Here is an 18,561-nt window from a genome sequence, read left to right on the forward strand (position 1 = left end):
ATAACGAGAATGGTGGGAGGAGATATTTGTGTGTGTGTGTGTACTGTTGTTTACAAGTGAGGGGAAGGGAGAGTAAGGTATGAAGGTAGTAGCAGAAGAATAAAGCAGAAAATGAGAGGGGGGAAAGAGGGGTAGGTAGAGAGAATGCCAATTAGGGGAGGAGGTGTGAGGTACGTTGACAAAGGAAGGAGAGTTGAAGGGAGGAGGCAGCATTGGAAATAAAGAAACAGTGGCAGGAGAAGTGGGAGGCTAGAAAGAAAGAGAATAAAGATAAACGTAAACAAAATAAACAAAACCCAAGCACGAGAGAGAGAGAGAGAGAAACAGAGAGAGGGAGGGAGAGGTTTAGTAGTAGGAACAGGAGGAGGTAAAGAAAGAGGCCCAGTAGCAGGTGAAGAAAAACAAAGGAGTAAAGTGAGAGAAGGAGGGGGAGGAGGGAGAGTGGGGGGGGGAAATTAACAAAAGCTGTGGAAGAAGGAGGGAGGGGAGAGGTATGAGTGAGTGAGTGAAGGGGAGGTAAGGTGAGGAAAGAGATTTTAGAAGGAAGGTAGCAATGGAGGTAGCACTGGAACAAGCAGAAGCGAAAGTAGTGGCAGTAGGAGGAGGAGGAGGAAGGGGAGGAGGAGGCAAGTGTTAATGTATGATAAAAATTAGAGCAATGCTACAAAATTTATTATTATTTAACATAATTACTGCAGTGGACTTTCTGAATTAAAATATCTCATATCTCTCTCGACTTGGGAACCAGTTTATATTTACGCAACTATTATCATTTTAGTTTGTTTATTTCTTTGTGAAATAAAAATAAACTCAAATACATACATACATATATACGTACATACATATACATACATACGTTCATATATATGAAAGAATAAAGGTGTTCAGAATGCTGGATGGTTGTAAAAATATATATTTATTTACACATCACATTATTTCTTCATATTAGCGCTTTCAACTACTCCTGTAGTTTCACAGTTTCACCCCCAATACTTCTAATATATATATATATATATATAAATTAATTAAGGGTAGAAATTGATATTAGTCAATTAAAACCAGTGGTCTAGCATATTAAAAAGAATATTTTTACATACAAATTAAGGACTGAACACGAAAAGTGGACAGTCAACATGCTAGATATAGACATCAAATCGCCATTCTCCACAAAGAGTATGTTCTCAAATAAAATATATATATATATATATATATTATATATATATATATATATATATATAATGGTTTTTATTTTTTGCAATATAATCGAAGTGCAAAAATATTCTAGAAAATTATGTTTAACTAAAACTGATAAATTTTTATCGAAAATGAAAATAAATCCTTCGTCAGAACTGGAAATAATTATTTAAAACAGAAACAAAAGTGGGGGAAGTGAAATAGCTAAGAGATCAAATCACCTTTATCATAATGGACTCCGGCGAGTCCATTTTCGATTTTGTGTCAGCTTCCAGATTTAAAACCAACGTTTCACCCCCTCTCTCTCTCTCCTTAATGGTAAAAACTGACCTTCACACACCACACACAAATATCTCCAGGAACAAAAAAAGCTTGTGAAATCGTCCTTTCTCGATTTCCAAGGGAAATTGGACGAGCTCCTTTCTCCCTCCCTTTCGTTTCTCTAAAGTCAATAAATAAATACAAAACCTGCACCAGCTTTAGATTATTACTTTCAAATACACTTAGAACTAAAAAAAATAAGCTAGATCAGTGTTTGTGTACGTGTGTGGTAGTTAAGCTTGCTTCAACCACATGGTTTCCGGGTTCGGTCCCACTGAATGGCATACTGAGCAAGTGTCTTTCTACAATAACCGCGAACTTGTAAGTGAATTTGGTAAACGGAAACTGAAAGGAGTGTGCGCGCACATGTATGTATAAATTTATGTTTGTGTGTATGTGTGTGTGTGTGTATATATAAGAAATACTATATTTCTAAATCTCTCGTAGAGACATGTAGGGTTCTATATATATATATAGTGTACGTGTCGGTAAAAGTAACCGACAGAATAAGTACGAGACTTATTTAATTTTGTAATTACTGAGGTAAATTCGTTCGACTAAACCTTTCAAAGTGGTGCCCCAGCATGGCCGCAGTCCAATGACTGAACTAAATAAATTACACCCACACACACACACAAAATAGGTCGGCTGGTGCCGAGTGGGACAAGATTCGTTTCCTGTTGTCAACAAATAAAACTATCAGATCATCTACAATTTCAGTAATTCTATAGATTTCAAATAAACACTCCTCTGCTTCTCCGTTACTTTGTCAATCTTCATTGCAAATAATGAATCATTTTAAACGGTGGCACTCCAAGCCAATAAAAACTATCAACAAATACTGTGTAGAATTCTGGGGTTTAAAAGAAACCCTTGGGCGGAGGGAGGGGAGACGGTGGGTTAAATTGCGTGTGTGTTTTGTGTTGGTATAGCTGTGTGGTTATTGAAGCTCGCTTCACAGTACCCGTGATGGCGAAGGTAAAGAACAAGCACACCCCGGTCGCTAGGGTATTTTTGTTACACCGAAAACGAGTGGTGTGAGTATTCTTTATCTCTGCCCCCCCTCCCCCGGTGATTTTGGGTTCAGTCAGTTGCGCGCCCCTCGGGCAAAGTGTCTCCTAGTTATAGACCCGAGTTACAACTGCCTTGTCACAGTGAACCCGATAGCGGGGAAACCGTAGAAATCGGTCGTGCGTGTACCCCAACCCCCACTTGACAACCAATGTTGGTTTGTTTTACGTCCCAGTAATTTAATGGCTCGGCAGGAGACCGATAGCATAAATATCACACTTCAAAAAATAAGAAAAGGGGTCGATTTGTTAGGCTAAACCCTTCAAGGCAGCGCCCCTGTACGGCTGCAATTCATGCATATAATTAAAGAAGAGTGTAATAATACTCGTCTATATATATATATATATCACAAACGATTGATAATAACCACTCGAGTTGAACCGAATTTATTACGTAACTGTCTTTGGTTCAACGGCGGCTGAAGAGGTGAATAACCAGCGAAACATCGAGATTAGCCGTTATGTAGCTTGAAATTTTTCTAGTGTATACTTGAAGCACCATTCGTTCCGTTTGTTTTACTCGAAGAGAAATAAATTCATAGCGCTGACTACCTGTTGTGCAACTGCCAGAGATTAAAACCTTGCCCAAGTGAACTAAACTGCCCTGCTTGGGTTTATGAGCCTGCATGTATATGTGCACGCATGCACACACGTTTAGACGGGAATAGAGTTTCACGACACTAACAGACCTTACCAAAAAAAAATAATAATAAAAACTTCCCACCTAACGCAGAGTTGTTTCATCCCAACAATGACAGATCAACATATAGTTGTGTTCCAGCCATGGCTATCCCCTCTTGTCGAACAGTCTAGTTCCTTTTATTCTTTCTCCATGCCACAAGGGTTAAATATTTGTCTGCGAATATCTATCAAACAGGTCGACTGGTCTCCATATCAGTCCTTCAGTGTGGTTAATACATATAAACAGCCAGGCGCAATGTGATACCATAAAGGAAAATACAATCGTGACTAGAGAATTTTAACTCTTATTTCTAGGACTGCAGATGCTTCGGCATCCTTAGTCACGAGTGCGCGAGCGAGATATTAATTCCTTGCCCTTTCGACCTCACGTAATTCATGTTATGTGAGCCTTGCAATGAAATCATTCCACAAATGACCACCACTTCACAGAGTTGCCATATCTGGTTTACACCCACGTCGACCACTTACAAAATCCTAAGTTGAATGAATATATAATTTCAAGACTAGACTGAAATGATAACTTAAGGAGCCCTAGTACGAAATATACATGCGTGCATGGGGTGAGAGTGGTCCCTTAACGGTCGTGTACGTATGGGAGAGGAGAATGTCCTTTAACCAGTGCATGTGTGTGTGTGTGTGTGTGTGTGTGTATATATATATGTATGTATATTCAAGGAGAAGGGGATTGTCTCTTAAGCAGCAGTATGCGCGTGCATGGGAGGGGATTGTCAGTTAAGCACTGTGTGCGTGTGTGCGCTACTCTAAAGGAAATATGCTGCTAGAATATAGAACTGGCTACCACTTTCAGCAAAAACTTGGTAGAAATGGATTACATATACATACATGTTTTATTTTGTGTGTGTGTGTACAATTTTGATCGAGGTCTATAATTAGGTGTTCCAGCCATGACCATCCTACATTTTCACAGACAGTAATATCAATGTCCTTCCTTTACCTCCATACCTCTAGAGTGTTGTTCGAGAAATTTGTCTGCTATATCTAGCAGGTCGAACGGTCCGTCATTGTTAACAAAAACCCACAACCGAAAAACATCGGCCAACATCGGTTTTGTTTCCAGTATAAAGTGTGTGTGTGTGGGGGGGAACACACCCAAATCCATATTTTTGTGTAACCCCAGAGCTGTGCCTTGATGGCGCTGGCTTAAAAAAGCGTTCCAGCCATGACTGTTCTATGCTAATTTCAAACCTCGCGTAGGCCACAGTTTACCTTATCCAATGCGTCTTTCCTTTATTGAAGACGACGATAGGGTGTGATCTGAGAAAGATTTGACTCATTTCTTAGTCGGGATTGGTTGGCGGCAGGTGGCAGCAAGATAAGAAAACAAATTCAACAAACATGTAATAGAGTCCTTTCTCTTCTTTCTTTCTTTCTTTCTTGCGGTGGCTATGGAATTTGAGAGAGAGCATGCGGAGGATTGAGGCTATAATACAAGAGTTTTAGTTAATCCATCGTGGGGTGATGATCTCAATATTGGAAAAACAAAGAGAAAGGATTATTGTGACAAGCAAACAATTTTGTCCAGCAAACAGAAATAACTAAGTTGTAAGATAAGTCCCAGGTCAGTTCTCAACCAACAGCTTAGTTGTATGATCAAAGACACGCCAACCGTGAGCACCCCGTCTACTTGCCTGCTTTTTATCTTTGTTTTAAGACTTGTAGGTGAGAGAGCTACCGCATACAAGGATAGAACTCTCGTCGGCTCGTTTAGAGAGTAGCTACAACATGATGGAAGGACAATGACTAAAGTATAATGAATGGTTTTATGCGTCAGTCAACAAATTAACCGAAAATACTGAACGTCTAAAGAAGGTTGAATGATCAAAACTGAAGAATTTGCGGGAAGATATATATATATATATATATATATATATATATACACATACACACCTAAAAATTGTTTGTGCTTGTGTGTATAAAATCTTCCTTTAGAGAATTCAGACTTTTATAATATAAAATAGTTCCATCCACACAAAAAAAACAAAAAAAACATGAACTATCTCAATATTCTCATTTCTAAATTTAATATGGTAAGAATCGACAAAAAAAAAAGGGGGGAGAAAATGGTTAATTTCGAAAACTAGCGCTAATAACGATCAGAATGCTTTTTCTTCCCCTCCTCCGGTTTCTTTTAGTAGGAAGAAATGCGGATAGGATGGGGGGAGGGGTTTGTTCAGCGATGCCACAGATTCTTTCTGGTTTTAAGGATTGGAATCTTATTACAACGAATGAATGAATGACTGAATGAATGAATGGGGAAAAGGAAATGGAGAAAGAGGATGGGATGAATGGAGGAGAGAGAGAACTTTAGAGATGGTTTAAGAGAGCAAGAGATGCTAATATTGAATTCGATTGGGAAAAATAAAAACCATTTTAGCATTATATATATATATATATATAAGATTGAATAAGTTAAAGAAAATTATATAGAACAGAAAACTAAATTAAATATCATTACTATTATTTATACTGAGTAGTTTTAACTAGTAATTTAGGGTATACTATAATAGTATATGGGAAGAAAATATAGAAGAGGGACTGAAGCGAGAAATAGTTGGGGTGTGTGTAATAAAGATGGGAAATAATTTTGACAAACTGTTGGATGCATTGAGTTTTTAACCATTCATTCAAGGGGGGGAAAAACACATACAAAAGTATAATAATCCTAAGAGTGAAAAGATATGGCGCAGTTAATTTGGTGGTGGAAATTCCACTTTAGAAGAGAGAGTTCATTGTGGCAAAAGAGAGCAGCTAAACTCGCCCTCCTTCGTTGGAGAATTGTGGTGAGATACTTTAGTATCATCATGAGATAGCAGCAGACCATTTCTCAGAATTCCATGATTTACATCCCTAAACTGGAGAAAGGAAGGAATGACAATTGATTTAACAAGGACACTGTAATTATGTTCAGTAAAAAAATACATTTAAAAAAAAAAAAAGAGGGAACGAAGAGGGTGGGGTAGCAAAAAATAAGGGGTTAGTCCATGCTGGCCCCTCCCCCAGAAATAAGTACTGTCATGTGGAGCAAAAGAGACCTTATATATATATGTTAAGTTTTAACAAACATTTTTAGTGTTTTCTGAGGAAAAAAATTCAGTTGATTATAAACCTAGGTTGCCTGGGAAAATAAACAAGGAGTGACGAAATATTCATTTCGTGCAAAACTTGAGACCTGCATAGAATTTCTTGTAAGATAACCTGCCTAAATTTCTTGTGTGTGTGTGTGTGTGTGTGTGTGTGCATGCTTGAGTGTGTACTTATGTGTGTGTGTGTGTTAAAAAGAGGAAGGTACTACTTCAAAGTTGACTGCAGTGAGAGCGAATTACTAAAAGGTGGCGAGCCTGGTCGATATGGCAGAAGCATTAAAGCACGTCGGACGAAATGCTTCTTAGTAAGCACTTTCTTGTGGCTCTTTACGTTCCGAGTTCAAATTCCGCCGAGGTCAACTCAGGCCTTTTTATCCTTTGTGGGGGGGGGGTCGATAAAATAAGTTACCAGTCAAGCACTCAGGAGTCGGTGGGTGGTATCGACCTCACTTTCCACTCCTTAAAATCGTTGGCCTGCTGCCAACACATTTGAAACCATTAGCATCATTATCAATGGTTATTTGCAAGGCTTTTTCAGAAGCTGGGAATCTTTAATCAAATGTTCTTGGAATTCCCGAACATGGAAATAAAAAACCATTTAAACAATATTTTAGTAAATTATGAATGAATAAAAACCAGAATAAATCATTTGTTTAATAATAATAATATAATAATAATAATAATAATAATAATATAAGAAATTTTTTATGAATGGAAAAATACAAAACAACAAAAAACAACCCCCAAATGATTGAATTAGCGAAGGAGGAAAGGGCCTCGCCGTGGCTGACCAGTCTTAATCCCTAGGAACCACAAATTCTTATCGTATAGAAAGTATTACTCGGGGCTGATCATATGAAATTGATTCAACAGGGCCAATATAGTAGTGAACTGCATATGCAACATAAGGCCTCTTTCTCTCTCTCTCTCTCTGTATACAATTTCCCTGTCTTGTTAGGAGGTCTCCATGGCAAGCACCGACTCCTGCTGTGACCACCGCGTCGGTATGGTGTTGATTTAAGAAGAACTTAACTGCTATTTCTAACTCTGACAAAACTTCTTATTTTGCAAGTGTGATACTGGTTAAAAAAAAAAAAGACCATTTCCAGACAAATGCCAGATATTTTATTTTACAAACCTTTATTACCTTAACAGCAATCTCTCTCTCTCTCTCTCTCTCTCTCTCTCTCAAACACACCCTCCCCCATTAATTCTTCTGATATTACAAAAACTATTGCAGTTTATTTCAGTACAAAGTGTGTGTGCATGTTCTGAAAGGCAACTAGCAATTAGGAGTTGATTAAATTACAAAATAAAAATAGGATAAAAAAAAAACTCTGCAACAATTTGTATAAAACTATCTTAACAGCAAGCTTAACCTACTTACATATTTTATACTAAAGGTATTTAAACAAATTTTACTTGATTAGTACAACCTACTACTACATGTCAATTACATATCTCTCTATCTATCTATTTATCTATCTATTTATCTATCTATTTATCTATCTATCTGTCTGTCTAGCTAGCATATCTATCCACACACACACACACACACACGCATTAAAAGATCGCATGTATTAGGTTGTGCTATTAAATAGCAGTATGGTTGCCGCCCTTAACTCGAAAGGTTATAGAGGCGTGCGCGCACACACGCACCTTCTTTATTTCGCTTGAGCCACCATGGCCACGGACCATACTTAAAGCACCACACACACACACGACAGAAATCCCTACAAATCGACACCAGTATCAACAGTAAAATAAAGACAAACTGAAGGGGTCTCATGACTGCTTGTTTTAGCACGAAGTCAGTCCTTACCAAGTAGAGAGACAAGGTCTCTGATCATAAGGCATGTCACACTTAACCATCCTTTTTTATTATTTTCAGATGTAGTAGTAGTAGTAGTAATATTAGTCGTAGTATACATCTAATACCACTGTTGTTGTGATATGAACAAAATCCAACAGCTATTCCAAGCAGGTGGGGCTTCTTTCAGATTCTACTAGAGACTAGAGCAGTAGTCCCTCAAAAACCGACACCCTATCCATCGCATCGTCTTCTAATGTGGGGACGAAATGAAATGCTAGATAAGGTATATATTAAAGGTCCCAGTATCTAGTTCCAGGTAGGGATGGATGGATGTATGGTTACAGCATTTTTGTAACAATTTATTTTCAAAATTGTGTGTGTGTGAACACTATTGACTGAGTGAGGGTAAATATAGCAGGAAAGATATTTTATATGAATAAAACATTACAACCACTCTTCTACACATTCAAATCTTAACCGTTCTTACAACACACACACGCAGGTACACTCGCTCTGCGTGTGTGTGTGCGAGAGAGAGAGAGAGAGAGAGAAAGTGAGTGTGTGTGCTTGTTGTGTTTGTGTGTGCTTGTTGTGTTTGTGTGTGCTTGTTGTGTATGTGTGTGCTTGTTGTGTATGTGTGTGCTTGTTGTGTATGTGTGTGCTTGTTGTGTATGTGTGTGCTTGTTGTGTATGTGTGTGCTTGTTGTGTATGTGTGTGCTTGTTGTGTATGTGTATGTGTGTGCTTGTGTGTGTGTGTGTGTGTGTGGAAACTACAAGTCGTGCAACACAAGAGTGGAAAAATGATTCGCATATTTGAATTCAATATAAGAGAGATCTTAGCAGAACAGATCATGGAGAGAGAGAGAGAGAGCGCGCGCATGTGCGTGTGTGTGTGCGTGTATGAGCGAGTGACTGTGTGCAAGTGTTTAGTCTATGCGTGTGTGTGTGTGTGTGTGTGTGTGAGTGCAGGCGGGCGCGCGTTATGTGGTGTGTTCGAGTGACTGACTGAAGGCACAGTTAATGTTACAATCGATTATAAACAGCCACACTATTTGAACTTGCGTATGAAGAGAGAGAGATACTGCTAGTATAATACACACACTAGTATAAAATATAATAATAATACACCAGTCATTTCTCAGTCGACACACAGAGGCATCAGACAAACCACGTATCCATACTGTTTATTAAGCACTACGCAGCCATACACACACACAATACACACCGTGTGTTACAGTAAAATCGATATAAATTATACTGAACACATCTACACATGCCCCTCAACTAGAAGGTCATATATACTTGCAATTATAAAACAATTTGGATAAAATTAAAGATATTTAAGTATTAAAAACAATTATACACGTGTATATATATATATATATATATATATATGTCTTAAATTGTCATACATATGCAATAGATTAGGCGGGTTTCGACTTCAATATCTAATCATATTGTGGGACATATATATATGAAAGGCAAGCTTATTTTCAGGTCTCAGTCAATAGCTTGTGCTACACTGGAACATTTCATTAGGCAAGTAGTAGTAAATTAGGGAGCTCATCCCCAAAGGCTAAATGAACACACACACAGAACATGAGACAATGTAGAGGTTGAGAGATCAAATCAGAACCGAGTGGGTTGGTGATGATACTAAAAGGTTTATTAACGACATTAGCTGAAATAGATTCAAGTGAGAATCGAAACCAGAACCCACGTACTCATTCATAACCTACAATAAATTTGCTTTCGCTTTTGATGGGGTTTTTTTCTTCCGGTGACGGGTGAAAGTACAGGGACTACAACAGTCAAATGACTGAAACAAGTAAAAGAATAAAAAAGAATAGAAGAATGTATATATGTAATTAATATTAACCCCTCACTCTTCCAACCCCCAAAAGAAATGACGAAAGCTGACGTCGACAAGATTCGAACCAGCGCAGCATTTAAGGCAAGAGAGTCCATCACTACCATCCGTCATATTAGCAATAATGGTTTCCAATATAAGAGAACAAACCCAGCGATTTTGAAGCTAGGTTAGAATTCGTCGATGACATCGACCCCCACCCAGGGGACAGACGAAGGTTTTTTTTTTTTATTTTACCGACTTCGGAGGAATAAAAAAAAAAAAAGCAGAGTTGTTCCCGGTGGGAATTCAACTGATAAGGTAAGAGAGACGAGAACAAAATACCGCAAGACATTTTGTCCGACGCACCGACGATTATGCTAGCCCTGCAAACTCTTAAAGTAAGTAATTCTTTCTACAACAGAAACAATGCCAGCAATTTTAGAAGGAGTTCAGTCGATTTTATCAACCGCAGTACTTTAAATGGTACTTTATTTTATCGATCCTGAAAAGATTAAAAAAAAAAGAAGGCAACTCGGGTGAGATTTGAACCCAGAAACGTAAAAACCGGAAGAAATGCCGCTAAACATTTTACCCAGCGCACCAACGGCCCAGCCAGTTCGTCGCATCCTTTAATTTCAGGCCTTGTGCCTATAGTGAAAAAGGGGTAATATAGCACTCTAAACCCCAGATCATCTTTTCCTATGTCCAAAAAACGTTTGAAGCAATTAATAGTGTAAGTACCGGAAATCGAAACCCTACTTAACAGATTCGGTTTAGCGAGGAACTTTGCTCCAACCACTAACGTACGTTTTAAAAAAGCAAACAGAGCGATTAAGTGGTAGGTTGATCTGCTAGAAATAGCAACTAATCATCACTTAAATCCCATCCTATCATCATCTTTATATAAGGGACACCGGACAAGGTAGCCAGTCCTACAGACAAGTGTGAAAAGGGAGAGGTGGAACCCTCTGCATCCCGTCAGATAATCTCGGCTAGAATGCCTTTAATGCTAACTAGATCTTGTCTTGTGTTCGATCAGGGGAGATAGACCCATGGCCATAGGATATTCTGATGTTCAGGGAGAGACTGACATTTGAAACCGCGACCGAACTGCTTCTTTCCAAGAAACGCCGAGGAAAAGGAGAAAGAAGTATCAGCAGTAAAACCTTCCATTCATTCAGTCATACATACATACACACACATTCATTCATACAGTCGTACATACATACTCATACACATTCATACATACATACGTACACACACATTCATACATACATACATACGTACACACACATTCATTCATACATACACTCATAGTCATACACTCACACACACATTCATACATACATACACACATTCTCATTCATACATACACTCGTACATACTCACACACATTCATACATACATACACACACATTCATTCATACATACATACACATTCATTCATACATACATACACATTCATACATACATACATACATACATACACTCGTACATACATACATACATACATACACTCGTACATACATACATACACTCATAGTCACACACACACATTCATACATACACTGATACATAGTCATTCATACATACACTGATACATACATACACTCGTACATACATACATTCATTCATTCACACACATTCATACATACAGTAAGGGAGAAGATGGAATGTTCATGCCTTTTCCCTAACCGAAATAATTTACCGAAGTGAATCACTTCAAGACATGAAGCCCAAGGAAAATCCACTCGGCATGATTGCGTGGCATTCATGCCTTTCCCGTTGAGCACATATTCTGGTTAAGACAGGCCACACAAGCTCAGCATCCCCCTAACGATGTAGTAGTAGCAGCAGCTGCAAATCATATTTGTCCATCGTTTCAGGAAGGGGTTGTGGCATTCATGGCTTGCCCCTCCCGAGACCATCTCACGCATCTGCTGAGCAAAACCGATCAAATGACGTAATAAATAATTTGATACACACACACATATATATATCGATCTCTCTGCTATTGGTAGATCGGTTGGTGGTTTTATTTTATTTTAAACTTTCCCCCCAGGAAGAAAAGAAAAGTGATGAATTTTTACCCAGCGCAGGATCTGAACTCGGGGTCGTAATTAAAACGGCCGCATTTTTATCTGATGCTCTACCGATTCTGCCAAACCCTCGTCCTCTACTACAAGAAAAGTCAGAGATTTTACAGAGGCTGAGGGTGGGGAGCACAACATCTACCAACACAACTAGTACTTCATTTTATCAACCTCAGGAAGAATGAAACAAACACACACACACACGCAAATAAATAGATCTTGGCAGAAATCGAACTCAGATCTTTACAAGGCATTTCCAGTCCGATGTTGTACCAGTTTAGCCAAACCAAAGTATAGTCTCCAACCTCATAAGAGAACAACGAGGAAGTTGCAACAATAATGCCTTTCTCCGACTCCAAAGCAACACGGGGTGGTGAGAGCCCAGTTGATTACATGTTCAAACCCCCAGTACATGACTGGTACTGCTGGTCGGCATCGGTAAGGCTTCATTCATATTCGACAGATGTCAAATATATTCTTATAGAGTACTTCACTTGCGTATATACATACATCCATCCATATATATATATATATATATATATATATATATATATATACACCTGTGGTAGAAATAGCCACATCTCTCCAAAATTACATCCTACCAATCCTAAAATGAAAAGACAAGAGAACGGTGGGGATGATCACGGCTGGAACGCATTTGATAAGCCTACTGTACGAGTGGGGTGACCGGTGGCTAAGCAACAACAACGACGACGACCAGCTACAAGAAGGAAATCCCTTACGCAGTGGTCCATTATCGACGTGCTAGAAATAACAACCAAATTCACCTCAAATCACACAATTCATCCGTCGTTAAAAGATTTTAAAAAAGGGGGTGGGGACATACCGGTCATATATAATAGATAACATGGTCTGCTGGTTCGTAGATGACCTGGGGCTAAACAACAGGCGATGACAATGTTTCTAAGAGAGGTGCACGGCCTGAATAAAGGGGTTTATGAAGGACATCGAACCTTGTAATACGACCGATTGTTTTATCGAGAACACCGAGATTCGAACCTACGGCAATCATGTTAGTCATGTTTTGTAGCAGTCACGAGGTCACACACACACACACACACACACATAAGGGGAGGAATAAAATCAATGTGTGTGTGTGTGTGTGTGTGTGTGAAAGAGTGTATGCGCACATATATATGTATATATGTGTGTGTGTATGTATGTGTATATACACACACACACACACACACACACAAGTACTTTATCGATATCGAGAAATGAAGTCAAACGACAGAGGCGGGATTTGAACTCGGAACTCGACAGTAGACAATTTTGCGTCCGACACTCAACCGTTTCGGCCACCACATTTAACAGTTTCTAGACACACACACACACACGTAGTCATACATACATACATATATACATACATGCATACATACATACATACATACACATATATATATATACATACATATACATACATACATTACACACACATATATATATATACATACATATACATACATACATTACACACACATATATATATATACATACATATACATACATACATTACACACACATATATATATACATACATATACATACATACATTACACACACATATATATATATTACAAACATATACATTACATACACATACATACATTACACAAATATATATATATTACACACACACACATATATATATACATACATACACACACACACACACATATATGTAAGTATCATCAGACACACACACACACACACGACGCTCTGAAAACCCATTAGCTAAATAAAGTCGCTGAACCACGACAGCAGCAGAAAGCAGCGGAGGCGGGATTTGAACCCGCAACGTCAATACCCATAAAAACAAACAAGAAAAACAAAAAAAAAACCAAAGCCGGGCGCTCTACCGATTATTATTCTTTTTTTCAATACAATTTCCACAACATTTTTTTTTCTTTTCCACAATTTTAATACTTATACATAATAATGTTAATTAATTATAATTAGTTTTTGTTTTTTTTTCAAAGCATAATTTTTTTCTTCTCTGAAGCAACATTCAATAACACGACAATAACCAAATTATACATACATACAATATATACACATGTGTGTGGGTGTATGTACACGCTTTTGTATACATGAATGCATGTATATACGCGTGAATATACATGTGTGTGTGTATGTATTATATATATATATACATGTATGCGTGTGAGTGTATACGTGTGAAAATGTATATATATACACCAAGTGTGTATATATATATATATACATACACATCTGTGTATGTTTTAGTTAGTTTTATATAAAAAAAAACATACATGTAAGCGGTGTATATATATATATATATACACACAAAATCATACACGCGTATTTGTGTATATGTAGTTACTGTTATGCGTATATTGACTGAATATATATATATACACACGTATTTATGAATATATATTCAATTTCTGTGTGTATATATTACATCTAATTACTATGCATATGTATGTTCTACATGCAGAAGTATATATATATATATATATATATATACATACACTTACATGAATATACATGCCGCGAGTGGGTATGTTCGTGCATATATGTGTGTATATATGTATGTATATGTGTTCGTGTATGTATATATGCTACAAATCTTACCTGTTGTTTGAAGAAGAGCCATTAAAACCAAGGTTATAGACAACAAACGGACGAAGACTTCCATGATGGAAACACAATAAACGATTTTATACGTTTATGTATCGGTCGTAGATATATATATATATATGACGGGGTAAAAACCAGACGACAACTTAACAGGGTGTATACAAGTATATACACCTCGTAATTTGATAAATTTTTCACTGAAATATGCTTGTTGCGTAAGATATTATGTAGAATGCAAGAAATTTCTCCGAATTTAGACGAATTTAGACATTTTTAGTAAAACTTCCTCGGTCGTCTGTCGCTCCCTGTCCGCCTTCTTTGGTGGGAAACGTAGAAAATGGATAAAAAAAAATCTATTTTTCCTTCTTTTCCTCTCTCTCTCTCACTCCAGCAATATATTAATTATTTATATTAATGAAGACTTGGTATATCTTGTTCAATTAAGTATATTTCTTCCTTCAAACAAATCCAGGTAATGAATGTTGTGGGATTGATAATAATAATTATTTCCTTTTTTTTTTCTTGTATTTTCTTGTGTTTTTCTGTTTTTCTTTTTTGTTTTTCCGTTCTGTAAAATATTTTTTTTAAATATATTTTATCCAGGATTTTGATTCCTTGATTTTGTAAAATAAATGCAACCCTTTTAAAACCCCTTTTTTCTCCTTTTTTTTGTGGTCAATTAAAACACAAACCCTCTTCTAATTCTTAACACTAATTAATAATGTAAATTAAAATAAATTAACTATTATTTTGTAAGATTTAGAGAGAAAAAACCTAACTTGATGACTGGGCGTGTATGTATACACATATATATATACACACAGATGATTTATACACAGATATATATATGCAAATATATATATATATGTATTATGTGTATATATATATGTCTATCTTCTTGACTTAGGTGAAGACTTTGGACATGTAATATATCGAATTAAAAAAAAAATAACACCAAACCAGCCAATATGTGTGTATATATATTATATATATATACGTTGGTGTATATATATATACATATATACAGTAATGGTGTGTGTATATAGCAAGACTATCGTGGAAAACGATTTCACAGATTGAGAAAAGACTTCTCTTTCGTCGAATTGCTTCTTTCGTTCCTCCTCCCACTACAAATTTCTCCTTCCTTTTACTACTCTTTCTAACCCTCACTTGTCCTTTTTATTACTCTTTCTACTCTTTCCAACCCTCCCTCACTCACTTAATATATATACTTACACTCTCTCCCTTTCTCTGTAGTTCACTCTCTCTTTCTCTGTAGTTCACTCTCACTCGTGTACCTCTACCTCTCTACTTGCATTCTCCGTCTCCTTCTCCTGCTCCTTCTCCTCCTCCTCTGTCTCCGATTCTTACACTCAACCTTTATACTTCCCCCCCTCTCTGAATTCTTTATCTCTCTCTCTCTCACTCTTTTTCATTTACATTTTCATCAGTCTCTGTCACTCCTTCTTGCCCCCCTTCCTCTCACTTTACTCTCTTTCTCTCTCTTTTTTTTTTCCTTCATACTTTCTACTTTCTCTCTCTCTCAATATTTTGACTCTAACTCGCTCTTTCCGACCGTTTCTCTTTGTTTCCCTTGTTTGTCTTACTGTTTCTTTATTCTACTCCTCTCTCTCTCTTCTATCTCTATATCCATTGTTTCCGTTTCCTACATACATAAGCGCATATATTATATATATATAGATAGACAAATAGATAGATATATAGACAGACAGATAGACAGCTAGAAAGATAGATAGATAGAAAGATAGACAGACAGATAGACAGCTAGAAGGATAGATAGATAGATAGATAGATAGACAGCTAGAAGGATAGATAGATAGATAGATAGATAGATAGATAGATAGACAGCTAGAAAGATAGATAGATAGATAGATAGACAGACAGATAGACAGCTAGAAAGATAGATAGATAGAAAGATAGACAGACAGATAGACAGCTAGAAGATAGATAGATAGATAGATAGATAGACAGCTAGAAGGATAGATAAGATAGATAGATCGACAGCTAGAAAGATAGATAGATAGATAGATAGATAGACAGCTAGAAAGATAGATAGATAGATAGATAGATAGATAGATAGATAGATAGATAGATAGATAGATAGATAGACAGCTAGAAAGATAGATAGATACATACATAGATAGATAGATAGATCCTATCACTCATGGTGTCATTTGACACTCACTCAGTTCACTCCATTTTTATTTCTTCGTCATTTCTTCTTTTCATCTAATCTCATTTTTCTATAATATCGCCAACCTCTTCCATCATTCACACACACTCCTATGTCTCTCTCTCTCTCTCTCTATCTATCTATCTTTCTCTCTCTATTCCTTATTACTCTACTACCGTAGCTTCCTTCTCTCACTCACACTCAGTCCCTCTCTCTCCCTTACTCTTTCTCTTTATCAATCACTATCATTTTGTCTCTTTCTGTCTTCCTCTTTCTCCTTTGCATCTCTATAAATTTTACTCTATCTATATCTAACAGTCTCTCTCTCTCTCTCTCTCTTTATCAATTACTAATACTCTTTCATTCTCCCCCTCTCTCTGACTCTAACAATCTCCCTATATCTAACACTCTCATACGTCTCCCTCTCTCTCTCTTTCTCCCTCCTTTCCTTCCCTCTCTCTCTCTCTATTATATACTACTGACATCTATCTCCTCTTCCTTCACCTCTTACTCCTATAATCAATCTTCAATTTGACTCCCTCGTCTTTTCTCTTCTCTCACTCTCTATATACAGATAGAACCGTATATACCTTCCTACTTACATATCTATCTCTCTGCCTTCCACTCATTCTGTCGGTTCTCCCACTCTCAACCATTTCTATCTATCTATCTATCTATCTATCTATCTATCTATCTATCTATCTGTGTATATATATGTGTGAGTGTGTATATGCATATATATATATATATACACGTACCTACGTACTACCTTTCTGCCTCCCACTCAGTGTTCCTATGCTCTCTTTCTCTCACCTTTCCTCACCTTCCATGTATCTATCTATCTATCTATCTCCCTACCTATGTTTTCTGCCTCCCACTCTCTCTGTTCGTCTGCTCGTTTCTCTTACCCCACTCTCACACTCTCTCTATCTCTCTCTAGCTTTCTTCACCCGTTCACTTTTCCGTTGGTTTTTAAAAACCAAATTTCCTTCATCTGGATTTTAGATTCTTATTGAGCCAAGGCGACAGAAAGACCTTGGATTCTTTCTTGTCGACGGCATCACTTCATTTCTTTCTTCCATCCAAGAAGGATAGCATTTATTTGCATATCTGTCTATCTATCTATCTATCTATCTATCTATCTTTCTATCTACCTCTATCTATCTATCTATCTATCTATCTATCTATCTATCTATCTATCTATCTATCTACCTCTATCTTTCTATCTATCTACCTCTATTTATCTATCTATCTATCTACCTCTCTATCTATCTATCTTTCTACCTCTCTATCTATCTATCTATTTATCTATCTGTCTATTTGTCTATTATCAATCTATATACATATGTGTTTGTTTGTATACACATACATATATACATACTGGTGTATATGTATACATATTTTGAAACAAACACTTGAAAAGATGTGTACACACGCGCGTGTGTGTGTGTGCATATATGTATATATATATATGTCGTGTCTATACACTAATACATGTATACGTGTGTATATATACACATATATATGTGTGTGTGGAGAGAGAGAGAGAGAGTACGACGTCTATGTATGTACATATATTTGTATATACACAC

The 18,561-nt window shown here is 37.0% G+C and overlaps 1 protein-coding gene across 13 annotated transcripts in view; it reads right to left on the minus strand.

The window, feature by feature from the left end:
- Window positions 1-15,486, minus strand: part of LOC115221317 (neural cell adhesion molecule 2) — a 173,308-nt gene extending 157,822 nt beyond the window's left edge. For 3 of the 13 annotated variants that reach the window (XM_029791482.2, XM_036511047.1, XM_036511046.1), the window contains exon 1: window positions 14,770-15,421. In XM_029791482.2, coding sequence (XP_029647342.1) covers window positions 14,770-14,833 — 64 coding nt within the window. In that variant the 5' untranslated portion in view covers window positions 14,834-15,421. Of the gene's footprint in view, window positions 1-14,769 lie in introns of all 13 variants that reach the window. The other 10 variants (XM_036511040.1, XM_036511041.1, XM_036511042.1 and 7 more) reach the window with 8 other exon arrangements.
- Window positions 15,487-18,561: the final 3,075 nt, after the last annotated feature.

This window comes from Octopus sinensis, linkage group LG18 (assembly GCF_006345805.1).
Source record: "Octopus sinensis linkage group LG18, ASM634580v1, whole genome shotgun sequence".
NCBI classification, from domain to species: Eukaryota; Metazoa; Mollusca; class Cephalopoda; order Octopoda; family Octopodidae; genus Octopus; species Octopus sinensis.